The 23,347-nt window shown below is 40.0% G+C and overlaps 6 protein-coding genes across 6 annotated transcripts; 4 read left to right on the top strand and 2 right to left on the bottom strand.

Moving 5' to 3' along the window:
- Nucleotides 1-218: 218 nt before the first annotated feature.
- On the top strand, nt 219-5,012 carry PKNH_0839900 (HAD superfamily protein, putative; the record flags this gene model as incomplete). The annotated part of the gene is made up of 5 exons (XM_002258980.2): nt 219-220; nt 496-3,586; nt 3,780-3,880; nt 4,025-4,103; nt 4,896-5,012. Coding segments are annotated over 5 exons (3,390 nt in total).
- Nucleotides 5,013-6,090: 1,078 nt separating this feature from the next.
- Nucleotides 6,091-6,904, bottom strand: PKNH_0839800 (DNA-directed RNA polymerases I, II, and III subunit RPABC2, putative; the record flags this gene model as incomplete). Its single annotated transcript, XM_039114027.1, has 2 exons — nt 6,091-6,551; nt 6,904. Coding segments are annotated over 2 exons (462 nt in total).
- Nucleotides 6,905-9,728: 2,824 nt separating this feature from the next.
- Nucleotides 9,729-12,557, top strand: PKNH_0839700 (palmitoyltransferase DHHC1, putative; the record flags this gene model as incomplete). Its single annotated transcript, XM_002258978.1, has 8 exons — nt 9,729-11,027; nt 11,150-11,223; nt 11,346-11,386; nt 11,538-11,653; nt 11,785-11,912; nt 12,093-12,173; nt 12,364-12,427; nt 12,516-12,557. 8 exons carry the CDS (start codon nt 9,729-9,731, stop codon nt 12,555-12,557), a joined length of 1,845 nt encoding a protein of 614 aa, XP_002259014.1.
- A 1,400-nt stretch (nt 12,558-13,957) lies between these two features.
- PKNH_0839600 (spindle pole body protein, putative) lies at nt 13,958-19,822 on the top strand (the record flags this gene model as incomplete). The annotated part of the gene is made up of 1 exon (XM_002258977.1): nt 13,958-19,822. One exon carries the CDS (start codon nt 13,958-13,960, stop codon nt 19,820-19,822), a length of 5,865 nt encoding a protein of 1,954 aa, XP_002259013.1.
- Nucleotides 19,823-20,681: 859 nt separating this feature from the next.
- On the top strand, nt 20,682-21,221 carry PKNH_0839500 (thioredoxin-like redox-active protein, putative; the record flags this gene model as incomplete). The annotated part of the gene is made up of 1 exon (XM_002258976.1): nt 20,682-21,221. One exon carries the CDS (start codon nt 20,682-20,684, stop codon nt 21,219-21,221), a length of 540 nt encoding a protein of 179 aa, XP_002259012.1.
- A 471-nt stretch (nt 21,222-21,692) lies between these two features.
- PKNH_0839400 (lipoamide acyltransferase component of branched-chain alpha-keto acid dehydrogenase complex, putative) lies at nt 21,693-23,045 on the bottom strand (the record flags this gene model as incomplete). Its single annotated transcript, XM_002258975.1, has 1 exon — nt 21,693-23,045. The coding sequence occupies one exon, from the start codon at nt 23,043-23,045 to the stop codon at nt 21,693-21,695; it is 1,353 nt and encodes a 450-aa protein (XP_002259011.1).
- Between the last annotated feature and the right edge of the window lie 302 nt (nt 23,046-23,347).

Raw genomic sequence — 23,347 nt, 5'->3', positions numbered from 1 at the left:
CGGGCCACACACATGTACTAACGCAACTGTATATATATATATATATGTACGCACCCCTATAGGTCTCAAGGGGGATATATATGTATACTTTTATATATGCCAATTTACCTATGTGGTTATCTCCAGTTGAGCTTCGCCCACGCGTAATCCTCTAAATTTACTCCCTCACCACTCTGCCCTCGTCGCCTGTTATGTGTAACCCGCGCTAGAGAAAAACCATGTAAGAAAATAACGACCGTGTAAATGGTCAAGTGAATGCAGAGTGGGCTTTGGGTGTACCGTAAAATGGCACACCCAGGAAAAAGCCTCCCTTGTCCCATTCTCATTAAAAAAAAAAAAAAAAAAAAAAAAAAAAAAAAAAAAATTATGACGAATATAGATAAAAAATGTTAAGAAATATACATACGATCATTTGGGGTGATGCATTCCCCCCATGTGTGTAGAGCACAAATTAACCCCTCTGTCCATACCCCTCCATTTGCAACCCCTTCGCAGGTGGGGAAAAATAGTGAGCAGCGTGTCCAACGCGCTGGACTTTAACCAAGCCACCCTCAGTGGGTGCATCGACATCATCTGCGTGGAATCCGAAATTGAGACGAAATTGAAAGGAGAAAAAAAAATAAGCGTCACGTACAAGTCTACCCCTTTCCATGTGAGATTTGGAAAGACAAAATTGTTAAGATCAAAGGAAAAAATAGTGAGTATTTTAGTCAATGGAAAGAGCACAAATCTACATATGAAGTTAGGTAGCGCAGGAGAAGCTTATTTTGTTGAGAAAACATATGATGATGTCGAAGAAGAATTAGAAACCTCCCCTCTCTCATCCCCTCGCCATGAGTATAATGAATTATATTTAAGTCAACACATCGATAGCTGCAGTATTAATGATTCCCTGAACAATTTCAAAAGCGATGATGATTCGGATAAATCCTTTCTTCTGAACATTGCCACCGATAGGCGCAAGTCGGTAGATAGGAACTACAAAATGGAACAAGGGAAGGGGAGAAAACAGAGCAATAGTCAGGCCAAGGGGGGAGATTTCATCTCGCGCGATCATCACGATCGCCGGGATCATCACGATCGTCACGATCACAACAAGCACAATAGTCAACACCGTGTTTCCGTCCAAAGAGATAATCTAAAGAAGAAAAAAAAAAACAAAAGTCCCCACGTACACCGAAACGTACTAGATGAAGACTACACTCACCATGCCAATAAAGGAAAAAAAGACGATGATGATCCAAATGCCAATTCAGAATGGTCCTGGTCATGGGGAAGATTACCCCATTTGAAAAATCAGGATTACGCCTCAGATAACTGTACAGCCATATCGTCCAACAATAAAAATGAAAAAAATGAAAAGCGAAAAAAATTCTACAATAAAAGCGAATCAGTCCATGATCATTCCTCATCCAGGGAACAACTTACTTGTGTACGCAGAAGAAATTTGAGCGAGTCGAATGTTAGAAAGTGCCTCAACAAAGAGAGAGAAATAAAAACCTCCCCTCGTGGTAGCAAAACGAAACATATAAAAAAATATAGGGATAGTCACATAGACCTTGTGAAGAAAGAGGCCCCCACAAAACTAAGTAACAACAATGACGATGATGAATACGCACATTCTCCAAAGAAATATTCCAAGGGTAGGCACTCCGTTAAAACGGCAGTCAAGGAACCAATCCCCCTCCACCAGCCCGGCGGCAACAATACTAGCAGTGCTAACAATGATAAGGGGGAAAACTGGGGCAACTCTGAGCATGTCCAGAAGAGGAGGCCAAGCGAGGGACACCCCATCAGGGGGATCGTCGCGGATGCCAAGAGGAACAGCGAAAGGGAAAGCCAAAGGGGAAGCCAAAAGGAAAGCCAAAGAGGAAGCCAACGAGGAAGCCAACGAGGAAGCCAACGAGGAAGTCAACGAGGGAGTGACGCGAATAAGGATTCCACAAAAATGGTGATAAAAAAATTAGGGGAGGAATCAAATAACGCGGAAACGAAACAGGAGTATAAGGAAAAGATGGAACCCAGGGGAGAAGAGCACTCTCTGGGAGAGGGAGTTGGTGAGGAGGAACTCGAAAGGGAGAAGCAAAGGATGATAGAAAGGTTGAAGCATAAAGCGAGGGAACGTGCTAGGGAAAAGGTGGAAGGGTGTGCGTCACGGACGGGTGTTGAGATGGAGGCAGGCAGAGAAACCAAGGAAAACGCGGAAAAATGGGTTAAGGCGGAAGACCATTCGAAGGAGCGAACAAAAGCAAGAGGCAAGTTCAAGGCACACCATGAGCACCACTCCTCCGATGAAAACGCCGACGCAGAGATGAATTCGAATGACGATGAAAACCAAATAAGCTATTCGAAAGATGAACCAGAAAGCACCTTTGACGACGACATACAGAACAGAATTGAATGCAGCTTGTGTGGGCATTTACTACTCAACCAAAATGCAGATAATGAACAAAATGATTATAGCATTGAAATTCATAACAAAAATATTTTTGAAGCCAATATAGTTACATATGAACAGATAGACAAGAACTCCAACTTGTGGTACCATCCATCTCTTGTCTTTCGATTTGATAAAAAGGATCCCTACTATCCCTCAAGGGTTGCCCTACCACTTCTAGCCTCCTGGGTCGTGTTCAACCAACCTCTGTCCATTTTGGCTGTTGAAAAGTTACTGAACTCTTCTCTAACTTTAGTCGAAATAAAGGACAAGGGATGGAGAAACTGGTTCGGAGTATCCAGTGCAGAATATGACAACACCATAAATACAAAAACTACGGGGAAGGATCCCAAAGGAGCCAATCAAATTGAAGATAAGAAGAAGGAAGGAAGAAAAAGTACCACCAAGCCAACACCCATCGCAGCTCCAACCACCACTACAAGTAGTAACAATAACAATAATAGTAATGCAAATAATAATGAGGAGGGAGAAATGGAAGTCCTGAAAGAACACAATGCAAAGAGAAGCATACAACATTCCTTACATAATGCAAGTGAAATCAGCAGGAGAAGCACCAAACATGGGGATGAAAAAATAAAAATAAGATATCGAAAATCATTGAGACCGACCTCAGAGCAACTACAATCATTAAATTTAAAGGAAGGAGCAAACACCATCACCTTTTTAGTTACCTCCTCCTTGCAAGGAACCAAAAGTATTAATGGCACCATATATCTATGGAAGAAAAATGCAAAAATTGTTATTTCAGATGTCGATGGAACTATTACTAGATCCAATGTTCTTGGACATATAATGCCTATCGTTGGCAAGGACTGGTCTCATGTTGGGGTTTCTCAATTATTTAATAAAATTAATAATAATGGGTACCACATTTTGTACCTTACTGCTAGGGCTATTGGTCAGGCGGATTCCACAAGGGAGTACCTATTCAGATTCAAAAGAAATGACAATAATAAACTCCCCGATGGACCATTAATTTTAAGCCCAGATAGACTTTTCCCTTCCTTCAAAAGAGAAGTTATTGATAAGAAACCTTACATTTTTAAAATCGCTGCGTTGAGAGATATACGAAATCTTTTCCCCCTGAATCACAATCCCTTTTACGCTGCCTTTGGGAACACCGAGAGTGTAAGAATGGAACCCCGCAAAGGATGGGTCGTCTCGGACATGCATATGTTCATATGTATTTCCATGCTTCACTTGCAATTATCACACTTTGCTTATTTAGCGTCGTTAGCCAGAGTTCATGAGTTTGACAACCCTTCTCTATGTTAACTCTACTCTGTTATTTCTCTCCCCTTCCCCCCTCCCCCCTGCGCAGGACCATCGAGCGTACATATCTGTGGGTGTCCCGGAGGCGAAAGTGTTCATCATAGACAATCGAGGCATCGTGCACCACGTCAACTCTACCTATGCCAAAACGTAATGTGCACTTGAGTCGCAAAGCAGGATGACCCAAAGCGGGATGATCCAAAGCGGCGTAACTCCCGAATGACCCCCCACTTCCCCTTTGCGTAAAACATCTTGCACTTAACTACTTCACCTTTTTGCCACCCCCCCCCGCAGCTACGAAACCATGAGCGAAATAACCGAGCACATGTTTCCTTGCATCAAAAATGATATAAAAAGAGAAGATGACGACCAAGTAAAAATGAAAAATTATAAAATATTTAGCTTAACGAAATTTTGATACATGTCCATATCTTCATTACTAAGGCGCCTTGGATGTGATTATATGATTTTTTTTTTCTGTGCTGTGCAGACTTCATTCCATCTAACATGTGCTCATATCTAATGCGCATGTTCACAAGCGACCCCAACATCTTCACGTGTATGTTTTTCATCCACTATTACCCACACGCCTTGCGCACATTGTTCAAGTGATTTTCATGTAGCTTTTTTCCCCGTCCAAAAAGTGTACTCCATTTTTACTATCCAAATTTGCCATAATGACATGATGTGCAATTCGAGAACTGAATTAAATTTGAACTTTTGTCTTTTCAAATAAATCCGAAAAGTTTCTTTTCTTTTCTTTCCTTTTTATTTTTATTATTTTTTTTTTTTTTTTTTTTTTTCCACTTCAAATTGTTGCATAAATGTGTGCATTTTCGGATGGGTAGAATTTTGTGCCGTTCCTTTTTGACCATTCAATTTTGGGGCTTTGCGCAAGGGGAGTTCTTACTAAAGTTAAACAGTGGGGTTTCGCGAAAACCGTACATCCGCCCGCGCTGTCCAAAATATATTGTTTCATTTTCTCATTGTTTCATTTTCTCATTGTTTCATTTTCCCATTGTTTCATTTTCTCATTGTTTCATTTTCCCATTGTTTCATTTTCTCATTGTTTCATTTTCCCATTGTTTCATTGTCTCATTGTTTCATTGTCTCATTGTTTCATTGTCTCATTGTTTCATTTGCCCATTTCCCCCCCTCCATTTAGTACAATTCTTTTCAGTATTGGAAGATCAATAGCTTGACTTACTACGAGAAGTACATGAACGTCAGTGACAGCAGTGAGTCCGTGGAGGAACCGTGTCAAGAAACTCACCCCTTTTAAGTAATTCGATTGTTTGAATTCTTTGCCGCATCGCCTTCATCGTCCTAATCATTGAATTCGTCTTCCTCTTCCACCTCGCTTCTGATCACTATTTTTTTTTTTTTTTTTTTTTTTTTTGTATTTTGAAACCCGCTTTTTAGTTTTTAAGAACACACGCATAGCTGTGTGCCCCACTCGTCGCAATGACAAAGTGCATATATCATTTTACAAACCACCATTGTTTTAAATTGTGTATGTGTAAAGCGGCTACGTATGTGGTATGACGTTCTTTTTTTTTTTTTTTTTTTTTTTTATATCCAGCTTTGTGAATAAGTCTTTGTCCTTCCCGAAGGACATCACATCACGATTCTACTGTTTCTTCCTATGTTTCTTTTTTACTTTTTTGTTCAAATTGGATGTCTTTCCAATCCATGTGCGCGTGCGATGTTGCGCACCTGTACAACCCCACAAACCTATATTATATATACGTCTATTACTTTGTAATAGAAGCGCAATTATGAAGATTTTCTACAGATATTAAACAACCCTGTTGTCATTAATATCAGAATTTAAGTTTTCTCTTCTTTTGTCCTACTGGTGTAGGCATTTTTGTATGCACCGAAATGGGTGTCCCCACCCTGTCGGTTTACACCACATGAAACCGTGACTTGAAGGGAAAAAAATAAAAAAAAAATTCAAATCATTGTAAAATTTAGAAAGAAGATAAAATGAAAACGAAGCCGAAGCTGTAATTACTCCTGCAAAAAAAAAAAAAAAAAAGAAAAAGAAAAAGAAAAAGAAAAAGAAACACTTTCCGCATTCCTTCAACAGAAAGAAATATAGAAATATTGTGCACGTGTTATGACTAATTAAAATGTTGTGCTGTACAAACAAGTGAAGGAGTTGGATCTTGTAGAACCGCTCCTCCATCCCAAAGCACAATGGGACATTAAAAAAAAAAATAATAATAAAATGAAACAAAGCAATGCACAAAAATGCTAATGAGGTCCAAAAAATAATTGGGTTGGCGAAGTTAACATGAGTTCGGAATATCTATTAACTTAATGGGAGATATGTCTCTTGGGATAAACCAACGCGTCTAGTCAATTATGAGCTCGTCCAATTTCCAATCCTCGTAACTACCATTGGGTAAGTACCTCCTCAAAATGAACGGAATCGACTTGTTATGTAACTCCCTTTCCGCAATTACCAACGGATCATTATTAAGGTAATTATCATATTCATTTTTCCCATTAGACACATCTCCCCCTTGGGTTTCTATCGGTATCGTCAGGGGAGCATTTAAACTTATCTGTAGAGCTCTGGTCCCTATAATTCTGGCCTTTTCATACTTTGTTAAGTACGGGCTTGTTATCCTGATGTTATCTTCATTCGCATCCGAATGTTCGTAATCCGATTTTTCCTTCTTAATTTGGTTTTCCGTTATGATATCTATGTCATTCTCGTAGTTGTCTCCATCGTCGCTGTCCACTCCTTGTCCGAACTCGTCCCCCATGAAGTCGTCTTCATCGTTCAGGTAGTTTTCATTGAAACCGTCCACTGCAGGGGAACCAAACAAAATGGAGCATCAAGGTGAAGCATCAAGGTGAAGCATCAAGGTGAAGCATCAAGGTGAAGCATCAAGGTGAAGCATCAAGGTGAAGCATCAAGGTGAAGCATCAAGGTGAAGCATCAAGGTGAAGCATCAAGGTGAAGCATCAAGGTGAAGCATCAAGGTGAAGCATCAAGGTGAAGACACCCTAACCAATACATCGCAGTTACATCACAGTGCGAAATAATTTGGGGCTCATAATAGCCCCGGAACGGAGAAAAAACTGGACTGAGCAACGGGTATGCAGTGCCTCCCGATACACGTTGTCCTATTTCTATATGCATTGTTCATTCGTATTACTTGTCGCGCTCCCAGGAAAATAAAAAGAGGTGGCTCCTTCTCTGTTACGTTACGCTATCCTATGCTGTGACGATGATAAAAGGGGGGAGGAGGACCGCCCAACACGTTCCCCTTACTCTTCCAAACAATACAAAATGGATTTTCTCAAATCTACAACAAATGACCAATGGGATAGATAAGTGCCTCTCTTCGTCCTTCACGTTCCTCACACGTATATGTATAATTATGCGCCAATATCTAAGCAGTGTTTTATTTAGGTGATAAATTTCGGAGAAACATCGCTCAATCGTTGAATCCCTTAATTACCTCGCGGGAGAAACTGCCTCAAATTTTTTTTTGGACGTAGAAAAGGGAAAAACAAATCATAAAAATAGTTCTTCCCAATTTTGCAATTTTGTTTTATTTTATTTTTTTATTTTTTTGAATAATTGCTTTTTTTTTTTCTGGTAAATGCAACTTCCAATTAGAGTTTTTCACGTACTATTTTTTCAAATTTTATATGCACTAAAATGGGCATATATATATAATTTTTTTTTTTTTTTTTTTTTTTTTTTTTTTTTTTCACCATTGTGATGCCTTGTTTACCAAAATGAAAGAGGCTATTCTGTTAATTATCACTATAAAAGGGCAAATTATTTTTTAAACCTTTTTTGAAATTAAAAGATTGACACAACTACGCTTTTTTGTAGTGCCCCCTCCCCGCATACCGTACAAGTCGAAATTGATGGCATATATATGAGGACAGTATGAAAATGTTCTTTTTCTGTATGCACCCAAAGTCATCCTTACGATAACGGAAATATGGTCTACGCGGAGGCTTCTCTCAAAAGAGCCAAACTGAAAGGTTCCTCCGTGGAGACGCGTAACCATGAAATGATCAAATAAAAAGAAGCAAGCCCGATGGGGGTGGGGGGGAGGAAACGCTGACAAATGAAACATATAGGGTGGACATATGTTAAAAGGCTGTATTGTCAACAGCACAGATGAATGCGTCCACCACGTAGAACACTTCTATCACATGAACTTGTCCAGGGGAGAGGGGCCATAAAACCCACACTTAAAGTAAAAATCGCACAACAAACTTTTAGCTTATATAAAGTGCCTCCCGCTTCTTCCCCCACATATTCTTCCAAAGCATCATCCAAATGTATATGTCCACAAGGATAATACTCATCAGCTCCCTTACTACTAATGTTTGAAAATAATTACAAACCTCATGGTACCACCCCCGATTTTAATTCCATCTTCAGCTAGCCCCTCCTCCAACCCCCCCTTTTTTTCCATTTACAAAAGTGTATATGCTTAAAAATTGTTCATTCAGCGAAGCAATAACAAATGTTGGAAAAAGACGCACCCACGTTTGATAACACACCCAAACAGGTACCTATAATTGTTCCACCCCTACAATTCACCATTCTGTTTATCACTCAAATGTCGTTGCATCACGGTTTTCGTCCACCCCCCCCTGGTCTATACACTTCCACAATGAAATTCCCCCCCAATAAAGTCGTAAAACAGTCCAAAGGGAGGTTAATAATACGTACCTACCCCACCTCTAGGGGAAATACTTTGGTAATATATAAAATCTTATCGCTACCCCACTGTAGCTCATTATTTCAAAAAATATTATCAGCCCTATGGAGGACGCGCCTTTTCGTTTGCCTCACCATATGTCCAAACAGTGGGCAAAAGGACAGGGAATGAATGTAGTAGAGAGAAGCCAATTAACAAAGCATCATACAAAAACAGAAAAATGCTTAATTGGGAAAAAAAAAAAAAAAAAAAAAAAAAAAAAAAAAAAAAACCTCGAAATTTAAAACGAAGGGGGAAAATCTTTTTTGAAAAGAACAAACATGTGCGGGTTCCCAAATCAACCATGTTAACGTCATTTTTGTCGAAGCAAAGTCGTAAAATTTGTTAATCAGCAAAACTATCATAATTTTTGTCTGTACATATATATACGTGTATGTATTTTTCACATGTATATTCATTTCCTCCACATTCTATTACGATTTTCCCGTCCTTCCTTTTTTTTTCCCCCTTCATGTCCCATTTTGTTCTGCGCAAACGGTAAAGCTTCCCATAAGGAATATAAGCACTGGATGGAAGGCGGTCATTCAAAATATATTTGCGGATGAGAAAAGACCGCTTTGCCAAATGTGTCAGCACATGAAAAACGAAATGTACCAGCGACTTGTTCCGCTTTCTTCATGGCGTGCCTTTGTGCACGCCCCAGTGCACAATCAGCACACACGTCCTGCTCAGTCCCTAAGACTTTTTCGCAAGAGAGGCCAAAAAAAAAGGAGTAAGATACGATACGATAAAAAAGAAAAAAAGAAAAAAAAATTCCCTCGAGGCAAAGTCGGGAAGAAAACGCAGTCTAGTGGAGAATGAAAAAAAAAAAAAAAAAAAAAAACGAAGAAAAAAAAGAAAAAAAAAAAAATCAAACGAAAAAAGCGAATGGAAAAAATTACAAAACTGTACCCATTGAGTATGCGCCACTTATTTATCATATCAAGTGTAAAAATCCCACCCTAAAAAAAAATACCCCTGTGGTTTCACAACGCTTTGGTACATGCTAAATGATGCTGGGGTGGACACATGCCCATTTAGAAAAGTATGCCCTGTGCGGTTTTCCATTAAGGAGGGGGGTATATATGCATCCCACACGTGTGCATTTATAGGTACACGCCTTCCAAACATGTATACGTGTATTTCTGCGCGCGCCGAGCTGACATGCTTCCGACTTTTCCTACAAGAAAAATTTTCGCGTAGGCAGATCTACCACTCAAGTGGGCATCCTCTTCTCACACTTTGACTACAAAATGTATAGCGACAACGAACCCATAGACAGGGAAATCCTGGAAAAGCAATATGAAATAATAAAGTGTGCCAAGTACCAGGATTTCATAAGGCTTCAAATAATCATTCAACCCTACATTCTAAATAATGACATCGAAATGCTCAACGGAATAAATGTTCTCCACTGGGCGTGCTACTGTGGCTTCACGGAGCTAATAAAAAAATTAATCAGTTTGAATCTAGACATAGAAAAAGAAGATCTAGTTAACAACGACACAGCCATTTACTATGCAATAAAAAATAGCCACTATGAAATTGTATTACTTTTAATAGAACACTTTGGCCCATCCATATTATTCCACAAAAACAGGAGAAAAATGAGTCCCTTCCTAACGGCCATTAGCGAATTTAATGAAGATAAAATTTTGGAAGCTTTACACATCTTAGAATTACTATACCTAAACGGGGCCAGTCTGGAAGAACAAAATGAGTATGGACAAACTGCCCTCTTCTTATGTGTAAAAAGAAACAACATAAGTACATTGCAGTGGCTACTTAGTAAAAGTGTTAATATAAACCATCGAGATTTTTATGGGAACACAATCCTACATATCGCCGTAAAATACTGTGATATAGATATTCTGAGATTGCTCTGTGATTATGGATCTCTAAATTTGGTTCATCATACATCAATGCAAAATGATAGTATCAATGTGTTCCAACTTTGTCTAAGGAACAGATACTTTTTGGTTTATATTTTGTTAAAAAAATGGATAATACAAGATAAACTTTGCAAAGGGATAAAAATATGTAAAACTATATACGCCTTTTACTTTTGGTTTTTTGCCATGCTAAATCTTATTGTCTATTTGAACATATCTAGATCCTTTTGGATTCATAGAAAGTATCATTCTTTGTCCATCACATGGATAGTTATTTGGTTGTTTCAACAATTCCTTTGGTTCATTCTATACTTTAAAAGCCCTGGGTTCTACAAACAAAATGAAACACTTACTAAAAGACACAGCAGAAGAAATACCCCCTTTTCCTACACCTATGATTCTTCCTTTAAAAGAAAAACTGAGTATCAGCTAAACAGCATAGAGATGGAGCTATTCAAAATAAACAAAATAATTTCCTCGTCACATATGAATCCTCAAATAATGGATTATCAAATCGAGGCACAACAAGCTAAGTACGATGAACTCATCGTAAATTTGGAGTGCCAGAAGTTGGCCCTCTATGAGAAAGTATCCAAAGAAAGAATTAACTCCCTAGACGTTGACTACAGAAATGCTATACTGTATAATAGAAATCCACGGGTGAGTGATCTACTACCCCTATCGTTTTATCCATGTCGAAATTGGTGCCTACTTCCTCCTTTATCAGCTCAAATCGCACAACGACCTGACTTGTCCACAACCCTTCTTCTCCCTCCTCACAGAACGTTTGCGTCACATGCAATATCGTCAAACCTCCAAGGGTCCATCACTGTGCGGAATGCTTCCACTGCATTGTGTAAGTTTGGAGTAGCCATCACGGCGTACGAAAAAATGCCTGTACATTCCCCGCAACGGCTTACATATGCCGCATCACACCGTCACACCATCAAACCGTCATCACTTCTTCCCCCTTGGCAGACACCAAGATCATCACTGCGTATGGGTTGACAACTGCATCGGTACGTTGCCACCCCCTTCAGGCACTGTCCTTGTAGACACTACTTGTCTGTGTACTTAGGGCAAAACTTTGCCTCTTCAGAAATTGACCGGCGCAAACAACTCACCTCCCCCCCACCACCACACAAACATATATCACCACCTCCTTCGCAGGGATAAAAAACCAACGCGCCTTCTACCTCTTCATATTCTCCATGTTCGTCCTTCTACTGTACAACTATTACTATGTTTTCCTGTACTTTAGTTTGTTTCACAAGACGGTAGACTACGTAAGAGAATATCGTGCGGTGTCGCCCGCTTAGCCTTCATTAGGTCTTTTTCCTCCCCCCCTTTTTTTTTTTTTTTTTTTTTTACAACATGAATGCCCTCACGTTCCGCCCACCCATTTCCCCCTTCACAGGCCTTTGCGCTGCTTGTAATTCTGTGCAATTTCATCAACATCACCCTCTTCGCCTTCATAACATATTTGTTCGCGCGCAACACGAGGACCATTCTAACGAACATCACTTTTTACGAGCACTTTAAAAAGTCGGAGAAAAAATATTTGGACATCTACACATGCACATATGAACATGAAACGTGTGTTTGTGGGAAAGGATCTACCTCTACCGTTATGCCTTTTTTTTTTTTTTTTTTTTTCTTTCTTTCTTTATTCCATTTTGCCATTTTCCATTGTTCAATCTTCCCTCTTTTTTCCCAATTCTGCAGGCCGAGCCACATAACGGATAAGTACAACACCGAGCTGAGGTGCTGGGACTTCCAAAATTTAAGCCTCATTAAAATGCTCAAGTTAGACATAGCAAAGGGGCAGAAAAAAAAATAAGCCCATGTTTTTTTTTTTTTTTTTTTTTTTTTTTTTTTTCATTGTCCTATTCTGAGATGCAATTATGTGAGGCGTAAAGGGGTACTTGGTTTTCGCATGCTCCTTTCTTATGTGAACTTTTATTACCCTTTTTATTTGCACCCCCCACCTGCGCAGAAACGTGTATTCCTTTTGGTCCCTAAATTACGACGAGCCTTATCTAAGACACGGGAAAAAAGCAGTAATCGCCTCTTTTTTTTCCACATAAGTACATGTATATATACGTATTCCTTTACATACATCGGTCGTGCATTTCCTCGCCTCTGCAGACTGATGATATTTACTACACGCTCATCTCGGACAGAATCTAGGAGAAGATAGTGCACGCAACATATTTCCTGCTCACCCATTATTGTTCTCCGCTGTTTTTTGATAACTCTTCTTTTTTTACAATTTTTTTTTTAAGAGCCTATCTCTTCAACGTATTGTATTATCTTTCTTACGACCCCATGTTGCATCAGCAAAGGGGGGGAAATAGACGAATGGCAACCCCCCTCCAAAGAAGTAATATTTTCTTTTTCTGCGTACATTACGGAGGTCGCTTTTGCAGGAATGTCATCTGCAGAGTTTTTTCCCAGCATTCCTCTCATTTCATTTCTTTTTTTTTTTTTTTTTTTTTTTTTTTGTACTCTTCCGCTAAATAACTGTTTTTGTTTTTAATTTTAATTATAATTTCATTTTGTGAAATGCTTATTTTTCCGTGCCCCCCATATGAGGGGCCATGAGAGGAGCCATAAAAAGTTTGAGTCCCACTTTTTTTCTTTTTTTTTTTTTTTTTTTTCTTGTTCACGCTTGTGCTGTGCCAAACCCATAGTGTAATACCTCACTATCCACGTTGCAAAAACTCTGTTTTTCTCCGAAAAAGGAGGGAGAAAAAAACAATTACGGAACACCCTTATAAGGGGTAAAAACACTCAAGGAGGGAATAACAAATGCACTGAAAAGACAAGCCTCCTCTTTACTACCTCACAAGGTCACTTGTTCAAACTTTTTCCTTCGCAGAACTTCCCTTGCGTAGCTACTAAATGTGTTCTCCCTTAAAGGAAGAACAGAAAATGTTAGCACGTTTATGTGTACCCCTGCGTGGATATTTACATGTGTATACAATTTCGCGCAGCTGCTTTTTTTTTTTTTTTTTTTTTTTTTATTTTCCTTGCACTCTTCGTGTGCAGGAATACTGCCCCCTTTCGCAAAGTTGGAAAAAAAAAAAAAAATTAGGCTAAAGAGCCGAAGTGCCCCTCCCGAATTTTCGCCCGTATTTCCGTGAATACTTTAAGGTGATTTCCCCCGTATTCGGTCGTTTTTGCGAAAGGCTGAATGTTGCCGCGAAATGTTCCACATCAATGTTAGCGCGTTTTATGTGCTATACAATGTTCCTCTTAATGTTCCTCCCCCTCCCCTCCTCTTTTATGCCCTTTTTTTTTTTTTTGTGTGCCTTTTTTTTTTTTTTTTTTTTTTTTTTTTCCCCTTTCGTATGATCCTACATTTATTTTCCCCTGTTTGTTTGCTTCATTCCCCCCATACGGTGTTCGCAGATCGACAAATCGATCATACGTGAAAAATATTCGCAAACCATCCAAGACGAGGCAAGGTATTAGTACCAAAGGAGGGGTACTCCTAACACCCGCAAAGTTTGAAGGATAGGACGAGACACAACCCAAACCGATACGCCGCAAGCCGGAACGTTCCCCTCCTCCCTGCACACCTCAACATGGAGCTCCAGGACATACGGAGAAAAGTCGAGAACGAAAACAACAACCGCATCCACGTCGCCAAGGCCAAGTTCCGCAACTGCTTATGCCTCTTCAACAACTACTCCAAGTGCTACCTGAACATTAAAAAGAGCTCCAACCGAGAAACTTCCAAATATGACAAAATATATGGAAATGAAAACATCAGACTTGGGGAGGAAAAAAAAGCGAAGAATTCCACCAAAGAAACATCCCTTGAGTTTACGTACCCCTATCGGTACGAACAAAATAGAAGCATCTTCCTAATTATAAATAGCGAAAACATAAATTCTGGAAACTCCAGCATATGTCACAACGACATTATATACATCATATATAACAACAAAAAGTATGAACATGTTAATGTGCAGAAGAGGAAAAAAAAGAAGAAAAAAATAAAGGAAAAAAAAAAAAAAAAAAAAAACGCCTTACATGATGGGAAAGAAGACAACTATGGAAGTCTAATGGGTTCCAGTCCGAACCAGCCGTTCGACACCAACCCGATGTACAACAGCACCATATTCGAAACAAGCAATCTAAATTTCGGAGAAGCATATGATAGTAAAAAAAAAAAAAAAAAGGAAAAAGCGGCCCAAGAGGGGTTATCGGCATTAACAAGTAAGGGAGGGAAATTAAGAAATAAAAAAAATTTCATTTACTCAGATGATGACGATTCGGATAACAACTATGAACACATCTTCACACACATCAACTCGAACCTCCACTTTTTGAGTGTATCCAATGATCACATAGAGAAAGAAAAAAACCTCTACATCCAAAACGAAAGATACGTCAACTGTAAGGATGTCATATTTAGGAAAATGAAATTTAAAAAAACCATGTTCCTCAATTTGGACATGTATAACTCGTGGATAATAATTAAGAAAAGCATACTAGTGAATGAGTACCTGAACCGAGTGGCTAAAAACGACTTGGTAGACATAAACGATGTTCTCTACGATGTCGTCAACATGAGCAACAGAGTGCTCAACTGCTACACAAAGGTTTACATAAATGATTACTTCCTACTTATTAATAATAAGACGAAGGAAATCTTGGGTGTCCAAAAGGCTCCAGCAGAACGTACTTCCATTGGTAATGCCCAAACGGGTAGTGGCCACAACGGGGGGGAAGCTAATCCGGAGAAAAAAGAACCCCCCTTTAGCAACTCCATGGAGAATTACGAATATAGGTACTATAACCTTGTGCTCATAAAAAAAATGAGCCTTAGCCACCTCTTCGGTACTAACACAGACATCAACATTACCTTCGCCTTCCACAATGTGTGCCAATCAAGTTACAACAAAATTAATGAAAACAGTTCCTACATGCTCATCTATAATTATAATCTAACCAAGGAGAGTCAATTTTTTTTAACAAAATCCAGTGGTCGAGGTGAACAGATGAGAGCACCCGATTCGCAGAACATGCAAGAATTAACCACCCACGAAGATTACGCTTATTTCAATAACTACATAACGAAAAAAATTACGGAAAACTACCTCAGTTACAGTCTGTATATTAAGGAATGCCTCCTCATTATCGACATTCTCTATGTCCTCAACAACAGTTATGGGAACCTGGTTTACATTAAGGAACACTACAAGTACGACCACCAGATGTACTACACGTACGCGTGTGACGTACTGCAGAGGAGTAAGGGGCACCCGCAATTGGAACGGGACGCGAAAGTGGACTCCTCCGTGTATTCCTTCTCTTCAGACAGCGATCAGGATGATGAAGATGATGATGATGATGACAACAACGATGGTAACGATGACCGTAACTATGCCGACAGTGAAGGATCCTCCGCGTCTGCCTCCACTGACGCCTCCACGGCGTCGTCAGAGCAAATCAGGGCCAAAGCCAACCTCACCCCTGAAGAGAAGCAGCTCTTCGGAGAGCTCAGCAACGACCTGGTCTACCTGATGCCCAAGTACAAGCTGGTGTTTCATCCGCTTGTCCTCACCGATCGCGAAAGCAACAGTAGCCATTTGGAAATCACCAGAGAAATATTAAAGCTAGGAATTTTCCTAAGGCGCATCCAACGATTCATCGAAATTAATAAAAGAGGACAGTCCTGCAACTCCACCTTCGACATCTTCTGCTGTTGCCTCTACAACATCAGCATGCATATCCTAAACCACATCAACAGAATTGAAGAAAATGTTAGGAATGTGTATAATTTTTCTAAGATTTATATGAAGGAAGGGAATGGAAACACCTACTATCCCCCTGGAGGAAATGGAAACACCTACTACCCCCCTGGAGGAAATGGAAACACCTACTACCCCCCAGGAGGAAATGGAACCTGGGAACCAATTCCCGGGACAGAAACTCAAAGACGGCTGAATGACCTACCCATGTGTCTGTTTGATGCAAATTCCTTATCTACATGCACAGATCCAGAGGAAAAAAAAATTTTTTTTAGCATCAACAATTTGTTTCGCAAAAATATCCACGACTTTAACCTCTTCTTCAACATCAACATTGACAAGGCAGAGGATATTTCCTTATACAAAATAAAAATAATTGTGCTGCCACTTCTTCAGATAGGAAAACTACTCAACAAAATCATTAACAAAATTATTAGCAAAAAACAAATGAACAATTCAAGGTACCTTATCGATCTGATTTACAAACTGCAGGAATACCTACACTCAGATAGCATCAACAAAACTGTCCTTATGTATCTTCTAAAAAATATTACCACCCCCTTGTTTGACTTTATAAAAAATTACATCTTCTATGGTAAGGTGAAAGACACACATAGAGAATTCTTCATCCACGAAAATAGAAATATCACCCCTTATTATAAACAGACAAACAAATTTTACTGCACCAATATATTCAAGTATATTTATAAAAGATATATAGACATGTCTACTAATTATTGGGGAGCTAAGTATGTCATCATCAATCGTAAGGTTCCCACTTTTTTAAGAAATGTATCTTATTACATTTTCATCACGGGGAAATATATCGATGTCCTTTCCGCCTGCTCCAAATTGTTGACTTATCAGAGTAGGCATAGGCATCGCCTATATATAGACGGGTCTGATTTACATAATGATAGTGCCACTCGTGGGTGGGGCGCAACAGAAGTGGGCACCCTATCCATATACGGATCGTCTAAAAGGAACAACCATGCAAAGGAGAGCTCCTCTCCTCAAGATGAAATACACCAAAGCGAACCAAAGAACCCATGGGAGGAGGAGGAGGAGGAGGAGGAAGAAGAAGAAGAAGAACAGGAAGAACTGTATAATAACAATAACAACCCCATCCGGAACAAAAAGACCTGTCACCTAATATACGATGGACACAAGAAGACCTACGAACAACTCATACACAATCAACACCTATTTGCCTCGAAAAAAATGTTCGAACTGTACATAAAAAAAATAGATATCAAGGAAAAAATAAAGCATCATTACTTCTTTTTCTTCCTCCAAATTAGTGACTACTTAAAATATTTTTACATCCTAGCACATGAACATTTGGAAAAGCTGTACAATAGCCAAAAAAACAACAACGTTTTGAACAAGCTCAAAAATTTCTTCGACATATCTTTGAGATCATCTGTTCTCTACCATTTGAAGTATCGCCATGACTACAACGTAGACGTATCCGACATTCTTAGTATCATCGATAATGTTAACCTGATTATCGACTTGAAGAATTTCTACCTGAATATTAGTCAAGTTGAGGTTGGAAAGGAGCAGCAGGAGGATGCCCTATACACTGACGAAGCCAAAGCTGGAAAGCCTTCGCTTCAGTGGGAACAGGGGGAATATCAAAGTGGAGCTTACTACCAGAAGGGATACGTGCAAGGTAGGAATTCCCCTAGAGGAGAAGCCCCCATCCAATCAGAGGAAGACACTGACCTGGACACAGAAACGGAGAGCCCCTCAGATGGGGAACAAGAAGAATTAGGGGGAGAATCCCCCACAATGAAGGAACAGAAAAATAGCAAGACAAAAAAAAAAACGAAAAAAAAAATGCAAAAAAGAAAAAAAAAAAATTATGGTACCCTGGGAAAAAGAACACAAAATGGAACCAACCTTGAACAACAAAATCTCATAGGAAAAAAAAAAAAAATACTAGCTAACCTGAAAAATAATGTACTTAATAATATACAGAATAATATGCAGACCAATACAAACGTAGAAATTTACAAAGGATTGGTTCTCTCCTATCACAACATGTTTCCATACAACCTCATTTTCAATAACGTAACCATTTTTAAGTACACACTTATATTCCGCATTTTAAATTACTGCAAATATATTGAGCATAAGCTAACAGAGGTATGGCTCAATCACATGTTTGTAAAAAACATTTTCATAAATGAGGAATGCAAAAATAATTTAATGATGTGTATACACACTAGGGAGTGCATGATCCACTTTTTAAAATGCTACACGTATCATTTACAAAATGATGTGATCAAGTCGGAGTATGCTCACATGAATATGAAACTAAAGGAAACTCTCATTTTCGATGATATCATACACATCCATAATGCCTACCTCAATAACATTCTGAAATACTCTTTTATAATGAACCAAAATATTATAAATTCCATTTTGAAGTTGATATCCATATCACACATTTTTACCAGACATATTTTGAAATTCAACTTTAACAAAAATGAGCAACTGGAACGTGTGTCTTCTCGTGAAAATAACAAGGGAGATTGCAGCGGGGGAAATCCTAATGTAGGTCAGAAGGAACACCCAAATGGAATAGAAAGGAAAAAAAAGAAAAAAAATAATTACCACAGAAAATTTATACAAGAACTACTCAGCGACCAGGCATACATCTCCATGATACACAACACCATTAAGCACTACGACAAGCATTTCAGGAATTTCTTCCTCCACCTCACTGACTATGTTAGCAACAACATCGATGACTATGCGCACAACTTTTTAATCAAGCTAGATTACAATTTCTATTACACCAACAAATACAAAATTAGCAACGCTCATATGGATGATGAACCCAACGAAGAAGCCCCTGTTGTAATGAACTCCTCCTCCGCAGAATACGTCGTCAGAGGAGGAGAAGATGATGAAGGTGTTGCTCCACACAGCAATTCATTCGAACGGGGTAACCTCGCCCAGCGTGGAAGACATTTCGGGGGGCGAATGGGCCAACCGCCAAGTGGCAGCTCCCCGTCTAGCCCCAACAGACTGGCTTACCAGGAATATGGCCACCCCGCGGATCATCTTGCAGACCATTCCTCCGTCCCTTATGATAACACCTCCCTCTCGCACGAACAGGTTACCTACGCCGAGGGATACTCAACCAATTATGAGGCGAACCCTCCCCAGGCGCCTCCCCGCCAACGATATGCACACCTAACCGACGAGACCGACTACAACCGAAGCGCAAACAACCACAGCGTACACTATGCAGGCGTGCGCAACCCAGTGACACACCACAGGAACAATTACCCCCAGACTCACCTAAACAAGGAACACATGCTAAGCGAAAACAGGTTCGCCCCCTATCACCTAGCCAATCAAAATATCCCCTACGTAGTTAACCCATACGAGAAAGACCAAGCCGCCTATGACAACAAAATGGGCAACGCCGCCAAAAGCACTGCTACCTACAGCAAGCTAAAGAAGTACGGAGCGCATAACAATGAGAACCTTCCCACCATGGACGCGCCACGCATCAACACGGCCAGCATCAACACGGCCAGCATCAACGCGGCCAACATCAACGCGGCCAACATCAATGTCAGCAGCATCGACGTAAACAGCATCGATATAAGTGGCATCGACGTGAACTCCGTCGACCAAAACGCGTATAGCAGTAAATTTATCCCGCAGTAGGGCTGTCGTCCTGGAGAATGCTCAGCGACTCCTCAGACTTACTTCCCCTGATCATGTGTACGTCTTCATCCCCTTATGGGGGTAAAAAAAAAAAAAAAAAAAATATTATTCATACGCGTACACATGCATGTGTCTCTTTCGAAAGAGGGAACATAACCTGGGGAGTTGCACACCCGTTAAAGGAACCATTTTGTAAAATTTTTTTTTTTTCAATTTTACTCCTTTTTTCCTCTTTAAGGCGCCACCCGTTGTGCATCAATTTGGCAAAGCGAAAGATACATACGTGCATATATGGGGGGGGGCATTTTTTTTTTTTTTTTTTTTTTTTTTTTTTTTCGTAACAAACTTCGTATACACGTTGAAGTTGGCAAACATTGTTGTGGAAGTATGCCCCACTGTTTACTCCCCCCCTGGTTGCCTTAGCAAACGCGTCGAAAACACTTCCCAAACATTTACAAACACTCATTTCGAAAGAGAACATCAAAGCAGAGTCCCACCCATACTCTTTGCAAAGAACAAATGGCAGATATAACAAAGCAGAAGAAGTAAAAGAACTATCCCTAGTGTAAACAGCTTAAGAGATAAATTGCCTGCGCACCCCACCACACCCCCTGAGCAAAGAGAGCAACTTCCTATCACGCTGGTGCAAGTGCCAAGGAGTTACACAAATCGGAGGCCCAAACCAAAACGTGAGAAGCGTGAACAGGGTTTGATTGGTCCTCCCTACACAGTGTAAACCAAGGAAAGTGAAAACTGTTTCCGCCGCCTTTTCGCTAGGAGTGCAAACTTGAGGATAGGAAAAGTGAAAGTGCCACACACACATATACCCATATAATTACATTCACATATTTATAACAAAATGAAATGCGAAGTGGATCGTCCCGTTACGCAAAATACGGAGCGAAATGGGAGCGAAGGGAATGTAGCAAAAAATTACATGACCCACTTATATCAATTCCAAAACAATGAAATGAAAAAAATAGATGCATCCTATTTTGAAAATAAATATCTGGGTCTATTTTTTGGAGCATCTTGGTGCAGATATTGTGTAACCTTTATACAAAATATCAATTTTTTTAAAAAGAATTTTCCTTTTATTGAAATTATTTACATCCCCTTTGACAAGACATATAATGACTATGTAGCTTTCCTAAAAGCTACCGATTTTTACAGCCTGCCTTTTGATAATTATCTCTACATTTGCAAAAAATTCAATATTAAAAATTTGCCTTCCTTTATGATCATAGCCCCTAATAACAATGTCCTTGTCAAAGATGCAGTGCAGCTAATCAAAACGGATACCTACGTGAATAACTTCAAGTCCTTAGTAAAAAATTATACCGTCCATCCTAGCCACTTCAAAATTGGGAACCGCTTCTTTGACTTATTTTGCGCTTAGTGTGGTGGGGGGCGAATTCCCTACCACGGTACACAATTTGCACGACTGCAAAATCAGTCCCCTTTATGCATTTTTTATGCACCTTTTATGCACATTTTATGCACTTTTCTTTTGCACATTTTTTTTCTCTTTTTTATTTTCAAAAATTTGTGTTTAAAAATTTGGACGCCGATCCTCGTACAAAGTTGTGGAAAACGTGAACTCGGTGAAAGGCAGTTGCAGCGCCCCCGAATGGAGACTCCCCCCCCCGTGGGAGAAAAAAACAAGTGCAAGGGAGCTTGTCATCACGGGGTGAAACCAAGCCACGCGATTTGTTCGAACTAAGGCGAGAAATACATGCGCCCCGTCGGTCATAGGGATGTAGCATTCCATAAGTAAACTTGCACAGATGATGTAGATGTGTCCCCGAGGGGAATCCTAAACGGTAGATTTCACCTCCTCACACTGTTGATTCTATGACGATATACCCTCCTACACCGCGTAGGGGTCGAGCGAAGTGACGCCCTCCACGACTTCGTTGAGCTTCTTTGAAAACCGAGCGAGTGTAGCTCCGTCGACGAATCTGTGGTCTGCGCCATAAGTCAAGTTCATGGTGTCGGCAACAAGGATGTCGGATAACTCGGTTAGCTCTTTCTTTCCATTTTTTAAAAAGAACTCCTTCTGAATTTTCGATAAACCGATAATGCACGCCTGGTTATCAAATACAATTGGAGTGGCAAACGTACCTCCTATAACTCCAAAATTGCTAATTGTGATTGTACCTCCTGTGATGTCACTTTTGCTCAGTTTCATCTGCATGGCTTTATCACGTAAGGAAGTTAGGTCCTTCTGAATTTCAACCATATTTTTGGATTCCACATTTTTTATATTGGGCACCAGTAATCCATTTGGCGTATCCATGGCAACACACACATTATGGCTCTTATAAGTAGTGTAGCTATTTTTTTTTGAATCAAACTTGGCATTTAGCAATGGGAATTCTTTCAACACATTTGAAATTAGCTTTATCAAAATACTTGTTAATGTTACGTTGGTGTTCTCCTTTTCTAGAACCATTTTCTTTATTTCATTTCTGGCATTTATCAAATTCTGCACGTTGTATTTTTCATTCAAGTGGAATAGGGGGATACTTAAAGAATCGTTCATGCTTTTACACATGGCTAGCTTAATTCCCTGTAGTGGTACTTCTTCCATGCCCTCTTCATTTACGTTACTTCCTGCCTTTGAAATTTCTCCGTTTTTCACTTTCTGATGATACTGCTCCACATCTTCCATCGTTATGGTGTCTTTATTAAGGTAACTTCCAATTTCATCCATGTCCAGTTTGTACTCTTGGGCCTTCTTCTTCACCCCGGGGGATGCTTTCACGTTGGATTTTTTATTCCCTTGTTGGTGCACTTGGGATGATGCAGGTGCCTCATCTGCAACCGCCGTCGCCTCCGCCTGATTGTCTGCCACCTCTTCACCATTTCCCTCCTCTTCCACAATGTCATCCTCCGTGTCAATTTCGCAAAAGTACGATCCAATTTTAATGATATCCTTCTCCTCAGCGTATCTCTTCACAAGCACTCCACTGTATTTGCTCGTTATATCTACAGCTGCTTTGTCACTCTGAACCGTTAGTAGAGTCTCCATTTCGCTCACACTCTCTCCTTCCTTTTTGTTCCACTGAGTTATTTCCACTTCAGAAATACCCTCTCCGATATCGAACAGTTTACATTTTACGATTTTAAGTTTCACGCTACTCGTGCTGATGTAGCGAGCCAGGGTGTACCTGCTCACGGGCTGCACTCGCCCCAGGAATGTCCTCGCCCTTTGCATCATCGTTAGGAGGGCCGAAATGAAACGGGAAAGAAGTACGATATTCAGTGATGTGCGTCGCGGACGCAGAGTTACAAAGTCACGTGATTAGTGAAGCCAATTCTACCTGGTCAGAGGCACCCCCTTCGTGGTAACCCTTTCAGCCACTTCTGCAGGTGGAAAATCACCTCGTCGCGATTTTCTCGTCTCTATTTTACAGATAACCGATGTACAGTCCGGAGGGACCCAGTTTCTTCACTCGACCCCCTCGACGACGGTAACGTATCTTCCAAAAAGTACAGTATACTCATATGCATACGCCGGTG

Source organism: Plasmodium knowlesi (assembly GCF_000006355.2).
Source record: "Plasmodium knowlesi strain H genome assembly, chromosome: 8".
In the NCBI taxonomy this organism is placed as follows: domain Eukaryota; phylum Apicomplexa; class Aconoidasida; order Haemosporida; family Plasmodiidae; genus Plasmodium; species Plasmodium knowlesi.
This window is presented reverse-complemented; position numbering and strand designations above follow the sequence as displayed.